Source organism: Aulonocara sp. 'chitande type north' Nkhata Bay, linkage group LG5 (genome assembly GCF_057382095.1).
Source record: "Aulonocara sp. 'chitande type north' Nkhata Bay isolate Kocher_YH1m ecotype deep benthic linkage group LG5, A_spYH_male_GT1.1, whole genome shotgun sequence".
NCBI lineage: Eukaryota > Metazoa > Chordata > Actinopteri > Cichliformes > Cichlidae > Aulonocara > Aulonocara sp. 'chitande type north' Nkhata Bay.
Genome location: NC_141348.1, coordinates 8,633,061 through 8,652,393, shown reverse-complemented (window position 1 = coordinate 8,652,393; position 19,333 = coordinate 8,633,061). Strand labels below are relative to the sequence as shown.

General features: G+C 39.9%; 1 protein-coding gene across 2 annotated transcripts in view; it reads right to left on the bottom strand.

The window, feature by feature from the left end:
* Positions 1 to 19,333, bottom strand: part of LOC147329821 (copine-9-like) — a 191,677-nt gene that overhangs the window by 25,054 nt on the left and 147,290 nt on the right. For both annotated transcript variants that reach the window (XM_086291172.1, XM_086291173.1), the window contains 2 exons: positions 18,113 to 18,294; positions 5,885 to 6,012 (listed from right to left, as the gene is read on the bottom strand). In XM_086291172.1, the coding sequence (XP_086147298.1) occupies positions 5,885 to 6,012; positions 18,113 to 18,294 (310 nt within the window). The remainder of the gene's footprint in view (positions 1 to 5,884; positions 6,013 to 18,112; positions 18,295 to 19,333) is intronic.

Genomic DNA, 19,333 nt, shown 5'->3' with positions numbered 1-19,333 from the left:
TGAAAAGCCTTCAGCTAATCCAAAATGCTGCAGCAAGAGTCCTGACAGGGACTAGAAAGAGAGAGCATATTTCTCCTGTTTTGGCTTCCCTTCATTGGCTTCCTGTTAAATCCAGAATTGAATTCAAAATCCTGCTCCTCACATACAAGGTCTTAAATAATCAGGCCCCATCTTACCTTAATGACCTTGTAGTACCATATCACCCTATTAGAGCACTTCGCTCTCGCTCTGCAGGCCTACTTGTTGTTCCTAGAGTATTTAAAAGTAGAATGGGAGGCAGAGCCTTCAGTTTTCAGGCCCCTCTTCTGTGGAACCAGCTTCCAGTTTGGATTCGGGAGACAGACACTATCTCTACTTTTAAGATTAGGCTTCAAACTTTCCTTTTTGCTAAAGCATATAGTTAGGGCTGGACCAGGTGACCCTGAATCCTCCCTTAGTTATGCTGCAATAGACGTAGGCTGCCGGGGGATTCCCATGATGCATTGAGTTTTTCCTTTCCAGTCACCTTTCTCACTCACTATGTATTAACAGACCTCTCTGCATTCAATCATATCTGTTGTTAACCTCTGTCTCTCTTCCACAGCATGTCTTTATCCTGTCTTCCTTCTCTCACCCCAACCGGTTGCAGCAGATGGCCCCGCCCCTCCCTGAGCCTGGTTCTGCCGGAGGTTTCTTCCTGTTAAAATGGAGTTTTTCCTTCCCACTGTCGCCAAAGTGCTTGCTCATAGGGGGGTCATATGATTGTTGGGTTTTTCTCTGTATCTATGAAGCGCCTTGAGGCGACTTTTGTTGTGATTTGGCGCTATATAAATAAAATTGAATTGAATTGAATTGAATTGAAGCTCAGGTCTGAAAGCAGCAGCAGCCAGCATGGTTATATATATATATTTCCACAGCACGTCACACACTCTAAGTTTCACTTTCTGTCTGCACCTCCTGTGCTCTGCAAAAGCATGCAGTTTCCTGTGAGGGAAGGAACAAAGATCTTCTGGTGAATGCAGTGAAGACCCTCCATAGGTTGGACTCAAGGCCAGAAGAGGTGATGGAGTGCCTCCAAAGGCTTGTCAAGCAGCTGGCATTTGTGGAGATGACAGTACCCTTTATTTGCTTGGCAGGTGACTGTCGTTGACATTGGCAGTGGAGAAGGGGGCTCTTAGGAGGCTTGGCAGGGGGGTGGCAACAACAGACATGAAGATCTCTGGTACTTGGTGGGAGTCTGGCAGCGATGAAAAAGGCAGAGCAGATGGGTTCACTCTCGAGACTAGGTAGAGTGCGGGTATTGGTGAAGCAGGGCAGGGAACCAGCCGCTGAGGAGTGGCCAAGCACAAGCTCAAGAAGGCCAACTGTGAAAGCAGTATGCCTGTAGAGGCCTGGCTGGAGGCTGAGATGGAACAAAGGCGGTGAAAACAAAATAAGTCCGCAGACCAAAGATAAAGGGAGGCCATCTTGGGTAAAACAAGATCTAACGGCTCAAGCAGCTTGGGACACTTTGGCTCAAGCTCAAACACTTTGGCACCCTCTGAAGACACTAGAGGCTCGGGATATGCAGGGCACACAGGCACCCTGGGCTGGGGCCGTGGCACACTGGACACAATGGCGCAGCATCACCTCAGACTCAAGATATTAAAACCACTCTGCCAGCGCAGAAACCAGGAACAAAGTCTCTGGGCTGGCCGGTTCAGATAGCTTATGGCTAACCAGCTTGGGGTTCACAGGACGCTCAGTGTGAGTGGATTTACAGGATACTCAGAGGACTAAGTCGTATGAGGAGCTACCAGATGAAATACCATACCTAACCCTTGGGCAAAACAGCCCTTAAAGGATCCTATTCATGGTGCAGGAACAGGCTGGGGCCTACTGACTTTCCTCCTTTGAGCAGGGATCGACCTGGCCTGGTCGAAACCTGGCCTTAGCTGATCCAGGCGGAGAAGCAGGCAGCCTTCATTGCAGCGATGGATGTAGTCCTGGTGTCAGTCACCCTCGGAGAAGTCCCTTTGCATGTCCATCCATAAATCGATTAATCCACTAATTCGTCCTTCCATCTGTCCATTCAGTCACTAGCTGTTCCCTGCTCTTTTAAACTAAGGAGTTATAGAGAGCAAGGCAAATGTTTCTTCAAAAGCAGTTTATATAACTTTATTTAACCCTTTGATATATACCACTTAGCTGAATAAAATAAAAAACCCTCATGTTTAGCGTATCATTCATTGCCTGCAATAATAACACTGTTGTTCTAATAAGAGCAACTGTGTGTGACTATAAGTAGTTATGTACATATGGATTACACCATTAATGTTCCTCCTCTGCTCTCTGTCTTCATCACTATTCTTAACCTCCCACATAGATAACAATGAAGAAGTAGTGGGTGAAGAGGTGATGGAAGATGAGGACACAGAGGAGGAGCAGCATGAGCAAGCACTAGAAAGGGAGGAAAAAGAGCACGGTGATTTTTTTGAACTGCAGTAAATAATAGATAGCAGCAAAAAGAAATGGAAACAGATGGGAGAGTGAGGAAGACAAAGAACAAATAGAGAAGACAGAAGTAAAAGAATGCATCAAAGAAAAAGTGCAAATGAAAAAGAACGTGTGAGTACAGGAAGTGAGATTAAAAGAGAGAATGCATTTTCTGTTCTTTTTCTAAACGGTTGGCAGTTTTGAATCTCACAGCTTAACAGTACTGCTATACTCATTTGATTATGCAACCACAATCACACTTAACTGGGACAGGATATGATTGCTTTATATGAGGACTAAAAATACAATAGTGGGCAATAAACAACCACAATCCATTAAAAACATAACACGAGCTGTAGTTTTGCTGTAGAAAAGTTTCAAAATCCAATTTGTTCCTAAATGATCTGGTAGACTATGATGCAGGATTAAGGGGGAGGATAATGCGGATACGCAGTTGTTCAGAGGATGTTGAAAAACAATAAAAATCACAGTGTCTGACACATAGGCCTTAAATATTTCATGAGAAAACTGTATTAACAGTTAAATGGAAAGACAAAATAAAAATCTTAATTAGGTACAGTTATTGAAGAAAAGTAGGCCACCTACATATTGTATCTACAGAAGCTACTCAGACATGAAAATTTACGCCATGAAGCTCCTGGTCACAATTTCTATGCTAATACTAATGCCCATCTGCAACACTTTGTGGTTTGCCATTTTGTGGTTGATAAATGCTTCCACTCCAATAATGCCAGGTACACGTACAGCTGATCATGGAATGTCTAGGAGGGAACAAATTGTACAGTGTGTTGCAGAGTTGTCATCTCATTAAGGTACCATGCAAGAATTTTGTGAGTTCTTTGGAGCAATCTGTTCTTTCACAAATGTTTGGTGCTTGAATTTATCCCCCACACCCCATCCCTGCCCACCCACCTCACCAATCTGAGCCATGTAACCCTCATCACTCAGGTCACTCACATACAGGCTCTATACTCAGACCAAGGCCTTCCAAGCACTTTGCTCTCTGTGCCTTTCTCTTGTTTTGTACATGTTCCTCTAGTTTGTATATTTCCTCTTGAATGTATAAATCTCTTCTGTTTGTTATTTTTTCCTGATGTCCTGTACATTTCGTGTGGAGCACCCATAATTTTATTGTTCATGTATAATGGCAATGAAGGGCTATTCTATTCTACTCTATTCTATTCTATTCCTGTGGTAATGCAACTGAAAACTGCTGAATTTAAGATGATTTGACTTTTGTCCGTATAGTGTGCACGCCAAACACAATTTCCCACTGAAGGAAAAACGTGTAATGCCTGTATATATTTTTTTAATTGTTATTTTTTTCTGTTTGCTGGTATTGCTATCACCTAACTGCCAAAAATGCTCATGTAGTGCCATTATTGTTTTAGCTTGTGGTGCGGATTTTTTTTTAGTTTGTTGCTATAAATACAGTGTTTACTTACATTTTATCCTTCTTTAAAGTTACTTTTCAGTTTCACTTTCTTACAGTTACGTTTAGGCATCAAAAGGAGAAAAATTTATTTGAGTTTCACAAAATACGCACGAATAAATTAAATTAATGTAACTACTGTGTGGAGTTTATTAATGTAGCCAGTTATTAAGATACAATGGAAAAAATCCAAATGAGCAAAACCTCTTTCCTCAAATTATATTATCCACTCAGGCACTCCTGATGAAATCGATTCATCACGGCTCACTAAGTCTGACAAGTCCCAATACTCCTGGTGTCATCTGTGTCCTAATGCGAGTCCTAATCTGTTTTCACTTATTTCAGTTATCTCTCATGTGGACGTAAAAACCCTCTATAAAGATTCTAAATGTCCATATTGGAAGCTCTTCCACTGATAATAAGAAACAACTATTTATTTCTCAAAAAAGAGAGAAAAGCATAATGGGGATCAGGAATGGAAGTGTGCATCGGGATCTAGCAATTATAACTTTAGTCAAAATACAGACATTTAAACCTGCCAGCATAAAGTTGCTTAGTCTGTTGCTCAGAGACAAACACATGTAACTGCACGTACCATGAGTGCATGGAAATGCTTCAAAAGGGGCCTCAGAATCCTTCAGCTTTTAAGATTTTTTTTTGTATAAAAGTGAAGCCGGTGATAAATCGGTACATCCATCAATGAGCCGTAGAAATTACAGCTATAATTGAATTGGTAAACAAGTTACGTGTTGCACAAATCTTTCACTCTTTAAAAGCTATTTTTTTTTTTTTATTCATCAAAAGATAAACTATACAAAGGCAAATATTTCACCATGAACTCCATTTAAATCTCTAACCCTATAAGGCAAAATTTAAAATATAAGTTAACTAATAAATTATGGTTCGATTTTAACTATAGTGAATTAGTTCCAGCTGTGCTGTACACTTTAATGACTAAACATTTATATAGAGTTTATTTTAATTCAAAACATTTGTTTATTTGTTTTTACTTCAGTAAAAGTTCATTATTATAGAATGTACATACAAGTATATAAGTATAGGATGTAGTTGATAATCAGCATTTGGGTTGTTGTTTATCACAGATCCAAGTACCTGTCAGAAAAAGCTCTATAACATTGTTCTTGTCTCTTTATGAAAACTATTATGATTTGTAAATAAGCTAATATATAAACTTATCAAACTACAATTAAAAGAACTTTAATTGTAAATAAATATTTGAGCAGTGACAACAGGCAACAGAAAGATGTGTCCTTCCCCTGTGGTCAGCAGGCTGGAGACCAGAGTGAGGGATCTACAATAGGCAGAACTACAGTTAATCCACTGAGCAGGCTGAGAAGTCTTAACCACAAAGCATGAAAACTTAGCAAAACTAGCATGCAGCTGATACCTTCGGATTGCCACACAGAAAAGCGTGATTGATCACTCCGTAGAACACATCTCCACTGCTCTAGAGTCCAGTGGCGGTGTGCTTAACACCACTGCATCTGACACTTCTCATTGCCCATGGTGATGTAAGGCCCAAATGAAGCTGCTTGGCTGCTCGATTCCATGGAGACACATGAAGTTTAGAGGTCTGTACCGATTGGCTCTGCAGGAAGTTAGCGCCTCAGCATCCACTGACCCCCGCTGTGTGGCCTTCCACTTCATGGCTGAATTAGTGTCATTTCCAATCGTGTCCACTTAGTTATAATACCCCTAACAGTTGACTATAGAGTGTTGATTGTTGGGGTTTTCTCTCTGTTATTGTAGGATCTTTGCCTTACTAAGATATATATACTCGTGTAAAGTGCCTCGAGGTGACTGTTGTAACTTGGCTATAAATAAAACTTAATTGACTTGAATATGAAGTTATTATGGGCCCTTTGGGTGAGTTTGAATGTAAAAAGTATTCCTGCATGAGAAGATATTTCTGTCTTACAATGAGAGAATGTGTGTGAGTAAAGCTTTGTCTCTCACCGAGCCACTTGGTTGATGACAGGAGCAAAGTTGGTTGGACCATACAGCTGAACAGTTCGCAGGCTCTGAAAGTAAGCCTCTAGTACACCTTCAATGCCAACACAGTTTGGGTTCTCGGAGTTAAAGTTCTGCAGAGAAGAAAATTCACTTTGTGAGGGAACATTCATACTGACGCCAACATTCAATGACTTACCTTTACGTCCTTATATTTAAATTTTATAGCACTCTAACCCCAAGGGGATAAAGTAGAATATTTTTCTACTGGTTTGACTGGCAATTTCATCTGTATGGTCTCCTCAAAAGCTAATTATCTTTGTTTACATACTGCTGATGTACATAGCTATTATTCACCATACACTATAGCTTGAGAAGCAACCAATAATCAATACACACACACACACACACACACACACACACACACACACACACACACACACACACATCATAGAGAAAACGTCTCCTCAGTTTTGCTTTTGTTCCTTTGTATTACTTTTACTTTTGTAAATTCTCAGTTCATCACTGTGCACCTCACATTTATTCACACAAACATTTTAACCCAGTAAAATTAATCAACCTCTTCCTGATCTCTACTCCTGTCTAAAACAAATTCTCCTTGGTCAGAATATTATTATGATCCCACCTTCACAAACGGACTTACTGACCCTGTGATGAATGGCAGATTCTATGTGAACTGTGTTCTGTTCAAGTTTAGCCTCCAGATTTTCTATTGTGGGAGTTGCGTATTCTGTGCTTCAACCTTTGCTCGTGCTGCACCCTGCAAGGTTCCTGTCCTCAGAGGACATGCAAGAGGTATATAAAGTAAGAAAGTTATTAGTTACTAGGAATAATTCACGAGGTGATTAATGAATACAAGAATATGTTTTGCTTTCCTGCTACACACTGAATTTGTATTATGATTTTATTCTGGTGCATTTTAAGTGTTTGTTTACCAATGCAGGTCCTTGGTGCTCTGTTGTTGCTGAAATTCTCCTTTTATAATATTATTCATATTGACATTGCAGGGAAACTTCCTAAGCCGAATAGAGTGGAATTATCCAACATGAATACAGACCTCTATCCAGTTAGTATAAAAAAACTGCAGTCATTCAGACTGTATGTCGCCTCATTTTATCCTCATTCAGCATTTGTAGATACTCGAGTGTTAGTGGCACATTATTGAAATGCTGACATTTCCTTTGCAGTGACCTGATGTAGTAGTTACTTACAGCTAATCATCTCTTTCTTTCCAAAGCTCTGAGGCCTTCTGCTATCTGTCCCCAAGACTATACTTTTTAATTATTTCCACTGAGACTGAAGTTTCTGTTTAATAATATAGTTTTATTTAAAGGAAGTAAAACTGTTTCTTAGATTGTGTTAATTAAGCTCTAACATAACTTTTTATTATAGTTTTAACTCTGACTCCACTGCATTTTGTCTGGGACGGTTCATATTATATTTGTTATTTTGCAGATTTTAACATAAATCTACTAACATATGATACTTTATTACTATAGCTAAAGATATCCAGCAGAATAAAAGACATTTAAATCATCTCCGGCTGCAACATTAAATTTATGTACATATTAGTGAGTCAGTGATTATGATCCAATAACATAATGGATCCAACTCAAAGACACAACATTTAACACTGGAAACAGATTAGCTATAAAACTAGTATTAAGTACATTACTATTATTAAGCCTTTCAACAATAAACAGCTTGTTTCTAGATATGGGATCATGCAGGTAAGAAAACTGGCAGGCTGACAGTGGGTAAAGGACCACTATGAGGTCCATTATAGCTATAGCTCATACTGATAAGAACAAGAAATACTTTATTTATCCCAAGTTGGGTTATTTTTAAATGATTTCTTTTAAATTATTTAATGAAATTTCAATTTATATCTATAAATTAAATGACTTTAATACAGACAATTGTTCTACATCAGAACCCGGTGTTACTTAGTTTGCTATATTTTGGGTTTACTGTAATGCTCTTTCATTTTGGCCATTAGCTTGGGCTTGATGGTCTGAGCCCTGAAGCAGTGTCCTTGTGAAAGACACCGGGGTCCCTGCTCAAAGTTTCAGATTGTCCTCATTGGTTGCACTTTAAATAACCAAATATGGGCATTTAGTCAGTTTAAAAAATGTAAAAAAAAAAAAAAATCCCATTGACTTGCTGTTCAGTAACTGGCCCAATGATCTGTCCTACATAAGTCGTCTTTTATAAGACCAAATGCTAACACTTTGCAGTTGACAATAGTTGCCTCAGTGTGGCGTGGGTCTGGGATTTGTCACGCTGAGGTGAACTCTAATTGGGAAAGCTGATTGAATGGCTGCTCACGTGGAAATGAGAGAAAGTTATGCAAAGTGTGCTGACACTCACTCGCACACCTCTGATTTCTGACTGGGAGAGAGCCAAGGGGATCTTGGGACTTGACAAAACTTGACAGTTTCAGGTCAGAAAAAACTCGAGTAAGAAATATTTCCAGTGCACTAATGAAAGACCTGAGGCATGTCATTGGGATGTTTACTCCCATATAAAAAGATCTGGTAATAATACGGTTTTCTTAAACCCTCCTACTAATCTTTGCCTGCAGCCTTAGAACAACAAAAAGACTCCTTTTCCGTGTTTACTTCCTACCCACTTTGCTCTGAATTTCTTCTAAACTAGGAGACCACTTTCTGGAATCACAGCACACGTGATTGTTTTTTCCTTTCTCTGCTTTCACACTGTTAGCATTGCCATCCTGTTGGTGGACAATGCTGAGCTAAGCTGTCCTTCTGTAAAATGTCATTCACTGTAGCTGCCTGTCTGTTTACGCTATTATTTTTCCATCAGTCCCAAACCATCAAACACATGAACTTTTCTCTCAGCGTGATTCACTGTGTTTTTTACCCTCCTACCTTTTGTTCCTTCTCTCTGCTTCAGTCATCAGCTTCACAAGACTACTCCACAATGTTTATAACTGGAGAATTATACAAGCCCTCTTTCCATTGACTGAACAAGTTGTTCCAGATTATATTGCTGCATGATGTTTCATGCATTGTGAGGGATAATTTGAGCTCACCAGGTACATTATCTTACTCATTTAAATGTTAATTTGAATGCTAATTAGAACCGTTAATCCATGATTATAAATGATGATAAATAACTTCATGAAATGTCCTCTGGATATCCTGAGCTGGCAGCGTGGATCCAGACTTTAGAAAGCGTGCCGATTTGACAGCTCACAAAATCAAACACACTTATGATTACTCTCGACACTGGCTGTGTGCCCCTCATTTTGTTGAATCAGAAGTTTCAGTTTAAACTGCAATTTAGTTTCTTAATCAGAGATATCTTAGTTTGTTGTAACTATCACAAAGACATCACATATTTGGTTTTTGAATGATCTTAGCGTCATTGAGAATGATCACCAACTAGCAGTATTAGAGTGAATGGCTGGAATGAGAATTTGCCCCTCTGAGTCTGACATCATGATTTTCAGTCAAAAAGGAATGGAGTACCCACTCCGGGTTGGGATGACTCACTGCCTCAGGAGAAGTTCAGCTTTCTATGGCTGTTGTTCATTAGCTAAGGAAAAGTTGAGCATGAGATGGAAAGAAAGTGGCACGGGATCTACAGTAAAGATGATGCTGTATTATAATGTTATGGTAAAATGACAGCTGAAGCTCTTAATTTACTGGTCAGTCTATGGCCGTGACAAGTAGTGACCATAGATCACTATTATGTTTAGTGACAAGAAGTACAAAATCACAGAAACAAGTGTCAGTAATTAGCTCCCTACAATGTGGGCTTTATAGATAATTGGGTAACCTTCTGGGGGAAACCTGGTCTTGTTAGGAGAGACGGCATCCATCCCACTTTGGATGGAGCAGCTCTCATTTCTAGAAACCTGCCTAAATTTATTAAAGCCCCTAAAACTTGACTATCCAGAGTTGGGACCAGGAAGCTGAGTTGCAGTCTTACACGCCTCTCTGCAGCTTAACTCCTCCTGTTTTCTCCCAAAACACCATCCCCATAGAGACTGTGTCAGCTCCCAAACAGACAAAAAACAAACTAAAAACCAGCAAAAAATGATTTAAACATAAAAAAATCCCAAAGACAGAACAATACAGTATCCACATCTGCACCGCAGAATAAAACAGTGAAATGTGGATTATTAAACATTAGGTCTCTCTCCTCCAAGTCTCTGTTAGTACATGACTTAATAATTGATCAACAAATCAATTTACTCTGCCTTACAGAAACCTGGTTGCAGCAGGAAGATTATCTTAGTTTAAATGAATCAACACCCCCGAGTAGGGATGGGTATCGTTTAGGTTTTGTCCGATACTGGTGCCAAACCGGTACTTTTGAAACGCTGCCGGTGCTTAAAGAATGGAGAACACAAAATTGGTCCTAAAACCTCTCATGTTCAGCTGTTTTTTTGTAAAAAGATAACAATGTTAGCCTTTTCTGCAGCTATGGGGCATATATGGCATCACTCTTGGCTGGAAGCAGTGCTTAAACAATGGAAAAAACACAAACTTTGTCCAAAAACCTCTCATGTTTAACTGTTTTCCACTTTTTCTTTGGTCATTTTAGCCTTTTTGGCCAGGGTGAAGGGAGTATCTGCCATCAAACAAGAAGACAGCCGCATGTAGCTATGATGATGTTTGCTAGTTCACCTTACATGCATTAATGTAATAACGTGGTTAGCCTACTCAACGTAAATTACACACGAACAACATTAAGCTACTCACTCAGAGAAGAACGGCTGCTGCTGCATCATCATCCTCATCATTTCTGCTACACTGGCAGGGCTAGGGGCCAGGACTCTCCTCTTCGGGTTTTTGGGGGATGTTGCTAACTCCGGGTCAGATAACAGGCACCACACCCGCAGTAGATGTGCTCGGTGTGAGGTCTCGCAGCAAGCTATCATATACGGCGCATTTCTCGGCTTTTAAAAAAAACGCTATGCGTCGCCAGGTGTTTCATCGGATTTGAGGTGTTACCTCCTTTGACAGTATCACAGTATCAGCTTAAAGCACTTGTTGCTGCTGAGTTTGCATCTTTTGCTGTGAAGTACAGCCAGACTTTGACCGCTTTGCCTTGGGCATTTTTAATCTGTAGCTCTGCTCTAACTGAACGTACGTACCTGGCCCCGCCTACTATCCTCAGAAACGTAAAATGATTGGCTAGAAGTGTATCACAGCTCAGGAAAAAAAAGCACCGAAATAAAGCACCGAAATGTGCGCTGCTTTTCGGTCTGGTTACTACCGTTTATGTCAGAACATGGCACCGGACACCGGTACCCATCCCTACCCCCGAGTCATTCTAACTACCAGAAATCTTGAAGCACAGGCTGAGGGGGCGGTGTGGCAGCAATTTTTCACACCAGCCTTTCAATCAACCAAAGACCAAGACAGACTTTTAATTCATTTGAAAGCCTGATGCTTAGCCTCGTCCACCCCAGCTGTAAAACTCAGAAACCAGTCTTACTTGTTATCATCTATCGTCCACCTGGGCCTTACACAGAGTTTCTGTCTGATTTCTCAGACTTTTTATCTAATTTAGTTCTGAGCTCAGATAAAATAATTATTGTGGGTGATTTTAACATCCATGTAGATGCTAAAAATGACAGCCTCAACATGGCATTTAATCTGTTATTAGACTCAATTGGCTTCTCTCAAAATGTAAAAGAACCCACCCACCACTTTAATCACACTCTAGATCTTGTTTTAACATATGGCATAGAAACTGAACATTTAACAGTGTTTCCTGAAAACCCTGTCCTGTCTGATCATTTCCTGATAACATTTACATTTACAATAATTGATTACACAGCGGTGGAGAGTAGACTTTATCACAGTAGATGTCTTTCTTAAAGCGCTGTAACTAAGTTTAAGAATATAATCCGTACGACTCTGGATACTGTAGCTCCTGTGAAAACTAAGGTCTCTAATCAGAAGTACCTGACTCCGTGGTATAATTCTCAAACACGTAGCCTAAAGCAGATGACTCGTAAGCTGGAGAGGAAATGGCGTGTCACAAATTTAGAGGATCATCATTTAGCCTGGAGAAATAGTTTGCTGCTTTATAAGAAAGCCCTCCACAAAGCCAGAACATCTTACTATTCATCACTGATTGAAGAAAATAAGAACAACCCCAGGTTTCTCTTCAGCTCTGTAGCCAGGCTGACAAACAGTCAGAGCTCTGTTGAGCCAACCATCCCTTTAACGTTAACTAGTAATGACTTCATGGACTTCTTCACCAATAAAATTTCAACCATTAGAGAAAAAATTTATCATAATTATCTCGCAGATGTAATATTATCTAAAACTGCTCAAAGAAGTCCTGCCATTAATTAATGCTTCAATATCAAATATGATCAACCTTTCTCTAATAATCGGCTATATAGTCTAAGGAGCTCAGAAAGAAAAGCGTCTGGACTTCTTTAAGCAGCTTGAAGACATTTCACGTCTCATCCGAGAAACTTCTTCAGTTCTAATGTCAAATGGTGGAGAGTCCCAGATTTAAGCCCTATGGGAGTGTCCCCCAAGAGGGACATGGACCCCATATTGATCCTCTACCTAATCACACGAGCCAAGGTGTGAAAACGGCTGTAGGTCACAATCAGCCAAGGTTTTGGGTGAAGATGGCCTGTATGATCGAGAACCTTCACAGACAATTGCCTATGTACCACAGGCCTTCAAGCTGGCTGTAGTTAAACCTTTACTCAAAAAGCATCTCTAGACCCAGCAGTTTTAGCTAATTATAGGCCAATCTCCAACCTTCCTTTATATCAAACATCCTTGAAAGAGTAGTTGTCAAACAGCTAACAGATCATCTGCAGAGGAATGGCTTATTTGAAGAGTTTCAGTCAGGTTTCAGAGCTCATCACAGAAACAGCTTTAGTGAAGGTTACAAATGATCTTCTTATGGCCTCTGACAGTGGACTCATCTCTGTGCTTGTCCTGCTAGACCTCAGTGCTGCGTTCGATACTTTCGACCATAATATCCTATTAGAGCGATTAGAACAGGGGTCAGCGACCCTGGGCACATGTGCCACAGCTGGCACGCAAAGGGTTAACTGATGCACGACCATAGCGGGACTGGCCATCGGACATACCGGGTATGGGCCGATGGTGTTTGTTTTTTTACTTTTGTTTTTCTCTTGTGACAGTATAAACAATGAAAGGTGGTGGATTGGCCAGATGCTGGCCGATGTTTAGCTGCTGGCCAGCAGGTGGATGAGGGAAAGGGGAGGCAGGAGAGGAGAGACCCGAGGCAGCCGCCGGTCTGAGTGTCAGGTGAACTGAACTTCAGGTAAGAAGTTATGACCTGCAGTCTATCTGGGTCAGATATAAACCAAGTTTAGGTGGAGTTTATTTTCGTTGTGCTGACTTTTTACCGTCAGTTACAGTAACTCGTACTGCGTGCTAGCTAGCATGACAGAGTTTCTCTACAGCTATGATGTTACTGATAGTGAACTTTATTTATAAGAGTTAGTTAGTAGAGTTGCCAACCGTCCCGTAAAAAAACGAATTGTCTCGTATTCAGAGAAAATATTACGTGTTTCGTATTGAGCTGAAAAGGAACGCAGCTAGAATGGAAAAAAAGACACAAAGCTGGAGTTATTCTGTCTTTGCTGCACAGCTGCCTCTTCTCCTCTCATTCTCTCCCCCTGCCTCTCCTGTTGCTACTTCAATCATGAAACTGATCAGTGATCAGCTGATCGGCTTTTCTCTCTTGTTTGTTTATCGCTCACTTTGCACCAGAAAGAGGAAACCAGCAGATGTCGCGCTAAAAAACAACAGCAGTTTAAGCTTGATCAGCTGTTGTTAGAATTTATTTAATATTAATTTCTAGTATCAGCTGATGTTTGCTGGAGCCACAGCTGTAAAAGCTGCTGGTCATGATATCGTTTGGTTATCTGGTGAGAGGGAAACATGAAGATGAAACCAGGAGATGTCCTTACTGAATCATCAGAGCTGAACAGGTGATGGAGAAACAGGTTTACCTTTTAGGTGACATGAATGAGTTGAAGGGAAGTTATGAACTGTTTCTGAGAGACAAATAACACCAGGATCCTTTTTTACGTAGCTGACAGCTGGTAACTGTGCAGGGGCGGGTCTAGCAAAGTTTTGCCAGGGGCCAGGTAGAGCATTAACAGGGAAAGGGGGGCACAAAGAAATACTTTCTTATTCTCATTTAAAATGTCTGGCTGTTATTAAATAATTATCTGAAGGTTACAACCAACTTTTTATCTGATGTAAAATGTATAGAAATCATACATATATACCAACAAGACTGTACATCACTGTCACCACAGCATTTGGTTTCATTCAAAGGCTTTATGGCTTTAATACCTGGGGGGCCGGTCTCTAGTCAAAATGCCCGGGCTGTTTTGTTGTCCCAGTCCAGCCCTGGGCACGACACGCAGTGAGTTAATCTGAGGAGGTGCGTTAAAAAATAAATGGGCCAGCGGTGCACATCGCAAATCAGCTCGCATAGTTGTGCCAATTCTTAATGACGGTGTCTTAGCTAACAGCCCCAACTACCAGATTAAACATGTAATTGGCTAAAAATAACTTTGCCTACTGGTGAGAGGGACGTTGCTAGCTGGCAGTTTTTTCAAGCGATGTTGAAATTTCCACATTCCAACACTTCAAAAGCTTCAGGAGCTGTCCGCTCAGCACAGCATCAACACCGCGGAAATACACGGATACATCCGTAGACTCGAGACAGAATTCACAATGTGTTTTCAGGACTTTCAGGTGTTTGGACCAATGTTTTATTTTCTGATCAAACCAGAAAGCCTTAATGAGCAGCAGGATTTGTTAAGTGGTTGGACACAGAGGACATCGACATGCAGCTGATTGAACTGAAAAGCTCGACTCTGTGGGGTCAAAGTTTGCAGAACTACGAACACAGCTGGAATCCACAGCTGTGCGTGTTCATGGAGCTGCATGTTCACCTGCTGGACATCACTACCTGACAAGTTTAACTGTCTTCAGAACATTGCAGAGGCCTTATTGACAGTGTTTGGCTCGAATATCTGTGTGAGCAGATTTTCTCTCACATGAGTCCTCAGGTAGCCTCTGAATGCTGGACACTCGAAGACCTGAGTCTCTGAGTGGGAGACCAGAGATCACATTAACATGTGTATCTCTGTATTAACAAACATGCCATATTGGCCCAGTTTATTTTTCTTATCATTGTTGTGAGGAGACCATAAATGGCATTTGTATTTTCTGTTGTACAGTTCATTTGCTGTTATGGATAAAAAGTGTCTTTTTTTTTGTTTCAAAATAGCTGAAAACTATTCACTGATAGCTGCCAACATCTGCAGACAAATATAATTCTATAAAGTTGTTCTATATAGTGTGTAACTGTTAATATAGAGCGTTATTAAATTTATTGCTAATGCAATCATATGGCACACTGACTTCTGAGGAAATTTTAGATGAACATGCTGCAGGTATTACAGGTACTGCGCTGCAGTGGTTTGTATCTTATCTGTCTAACAGACTCCAATTTGTTCATGTAATGGAGAGTCTTCTTCACACATTAAGGTTAATTATGGAGTTCCACAGGGTTCAGTGCTAGGACCAATTCTGTTTACATTTGCGCAATATCTCTAAAATGAGAAATATCCTTTCTCAGAGTGATGCTGAAAAACTAGTTCATACATTTATTACTTCAAGGCTGGACCAGTGTAATTTGTTATTATCAGGATGTCCTAAAAACTCCCCGAAAAGCCTTCAGTTAATCCAAAATGCTGCAGCAAGAGTCCTGACAGGGACTAGAAAGAGAGAACAGATTTCTCCCATACTGGCGTATCTTAATTTCTCCTACAATGGGTGACCATAAGGTCTGGGCTCACAGTTAGTAATAGAAGGAGTAACTCAGTCATTTGGGAAGGGCTCAGACTAGAGCTGGTACTCTAATGCATCAAAACAGCCAGTTTACATCATCCCAAGCAATCTCCACAGTGATTCTACTGTACAGCAATGCACAAGTAGAAATGGAAGCAAGACTACAATGCTGAATGTGTGAGTCAGAGCTGACACATGTCAACCAAAAATAAAAAAGTTAATCTGACTTCACACCTGTTTTTAAGCTTTATGAATATGGTGAACTTGGAAAAAGCAGATGTTTAACTGAAGTTTCTGTTGTTCCATGAAAACAGAAAAAACTATTCACATAATATTGCAAGTCGACATCTAACTGTAGTGAAGCAGTCTAAGGGATTACTTTGTGTTCCAACAGTTTAGAGTGCAGAGCGCTGCAAAATGAGAACAGACGTGTCAGACTGAGTAAACTGTTTTAACATTTAGACCAAACTAAATACTTGGAGTTTATGTGGTCTAACCAGCAGATGGGTTAACATAACATATCAATATTTCATGTGTCCAAGTTAGAAAGGCCAACAGACCTTAATTTATTATTTAGTTGCTGTATAAAAAAAGCCTTTCCTTTATGTCATGCAACCTCTGGATCCACTCATAAGCTGCGTAAAATATAGTATATGTTAATAAATATCCATTTTCTGATCCAAAAATTATATTGTTGTCATTGACATCACTAGAAATATCAGATTACAAACTGACTAAAGTCTCACCATTCCACTGCAGGTCTGTTGGTGCCACAGGATATGTGAATGTTTGAAGGAAAAACAGGCTTTTGTTTTTCATTCATGAAATGCATTAAGGTGCCCACACTTCTTTAATGAAATGATTTTGTAGTAAAATATGACCATCAAGATGTAAACAAAGTTTGAAATCTGAGATAAGTAATGTGGCTATATAAACACTGTCAGCCTGCTGCTTTCAGAGGTTTCACAGTTGTGTTATTTGCATCATCCAGTCAGCAATGTACAATTATTTCCACAGGTTATTGGAGCATGGTCCATGTTGTTTGTTTTATCATTTTTGTGCATCACAATGTAAAAAAGAAGATGCCCAGAAAACACAAAACATTTAGTGAACTTGATTTGATACATTTGTGTTTTTCCCCAGCTTTCAACTGTTGGTACTCGCTTTACTCAGATTTACTCATTTAGACAAGCGTTTTGGTAACTTGAATTTTCTTGTTTGTCTAATTACAATATCCCTGCGAGGTTGACAATAAAAAATAGCTCCAATGCATTTCGATCTTGATAAAACACAGACTGCACCATCCTGGCTTTAGAGTCCTTTCACAGGGAGACAAGTGAATAAACCATTACATTATGAAAGCACTCATCACTTTGACTAGAGAAGTCAGCGTTAATCGTGTTGCTATATGTTTATTTAAGGAATGCTGAGTGAAAACATTTTCATTAATCAAGTGATGCCCATTTGTTTTTCAAAGCTAGAGTATATACGCATCCATACACTGGAGTTTCACAGTAACTATAGTGAACAAGACGAGTTAAAACTTATATATCCACCTTAGATTTACAAGCAGTCAATTTGATTGGGTGGTTTACAGACATGTGCAAGTGTATGTACAAAGTGCATGCCTGTACATTCACAAGGATGTACTCGTGCATTATGTTGTTATATACATGGTTTCCTCGAGGGAAACTAAATGCTTCTTCTGTAATAGTCTTCTTTGTAACTCAAACTGCAGTCACTAGTGCGCCCTTCCTCCATTCCTTCTTTTTAAGAATGTACCAGATTGTTGACTAATAGAAAACTTTGGACCTCATATTGAGAGGTTGATTGAAAAGCTACTAAATCCAAGTCCAGCACTTGGAACCAGATCTTTTATCTACTAAATTTTTTGTGGAATAAAGAGAGAACAGGCTTTTTTAAAGCTATTTATGAGTTGCTCAGTTATGTTTGAGTATTTGAAAATGGGCAGTGAATCTGAACCAGATGGAATAGCTGTGATTCCTAAATGAATGCCTAATCTGAAAGTTTGGACTTCAACCACATCTTGATTGTTGGATTTATTTTTATTATTGTCTGTGGTGGGGTACAGTGGCAGGACTAAAAGAAATGTTAAAAAATTGAGAAAAAAAAGTACAAATAATCCAAAAATGTATGGACCTAACTGTGATTTCTGCTACATCAGCTCACCATTAATGACACCATTCATTTGACTGACCAAGAGTAAATTGATTAACTACTGCACAGAGGCGGTCGCTTTTCACAATTGCACCACCATTAACAAAAATAGCCCATGAAGTCAATATTTTCAAGTACGAACAGTTAAAAAAGTCTCTCCCTCAGTTTCAATCATGACTCTCACCAGTGGAAAGGCGTGGGAGATCTTGCCGTCTGGGGGAAGTTTAGCTCCAAAGCCATACGCAGGGAAGAGTTTGTCACTGTCATAGTCCTGGATAATTTCTCCCACAGCCTTCAGGGCCATGGCATATGCATTCATTTGGTATGGACTCATATAGTGCAACGATGTCGGCTGGGACGGGTTACCTAGAAAGAGAGAAATCCCCACCAGCATGCAGCAAAATTAGCGTGAGAATGTTCTTATCAGAGAATGAAGAAAAGCAATTACACATTTATTAGACTTGCAAAAAACACACATGCAGACATGATGAAGGAAACCACTATGTTGTGTAACTACTGGAATTAGTTGGTTTTTGTTTTTGTTTTTTGCTTTCCAAAAAAAAGACCAACTAAATTTTGAGAAACGTGGTTTTGTAGAATTGATATTATGGAGCCGTGGAAAGAAAATACATTTCAAAGAGCATCCTTATTCGTATCTGTGTAGTTTCTTTGCTGTCTGACATGTTGTCAGTTCTTTAAGTCTGAATGCGGTCTTTTCAATTTGTGGGCTCACAACCTAGCATGAAAGGTTTTAAGCAGTGTTGTCCTGTTTTAGCCGCTAAACCCTCTTTGATAAACACATCTACATTTAAGAGCAAAATGTTTACTTGCTCCCTAATATATCCCAATCACTAACAGGTGCCATGACTAAAAGATAATCGGTATTATTCACCTTACCTGTCAGTAGTCACAACGTTATAAAATACCCCACCTTTTGCAGCTATAACAACTTTTTGTTAACAACGTTTTTCTTCCGCACCAACCCTGCTCATTAATGACTTTATGGACCTTGCTTTGTGCACTGATGCACAGCCACGTTGGAAGAGGAAGGGGCCATCCCCTGAAGCATTAAGCTTCTGTCTAAGCCTGTGAGATCTATTCCTGAAAAACAACCCCACACCATAATTATGTGAGGTGATTATATAATAGAATTATGTAAAGGGGAATATGTAATTATTGATTACACTTGGTACAATGCAGAGCAAGAGCAAGTATCGTTCTCCAGGCACCTGTCAAACCCAGCCAAGTGCATCAGACTGCCAGATACTGCCAGTGATCTGTAACTGCAGGAAACATATGCTGTGGCAGCATCCTTTACTCCATGCTTTGCAATGTGCTGAGCAGAGATAGGCAGTAATGTGTTAACGCGTTACTGTAATCTGATTACTTGATTACAAGTAACGAG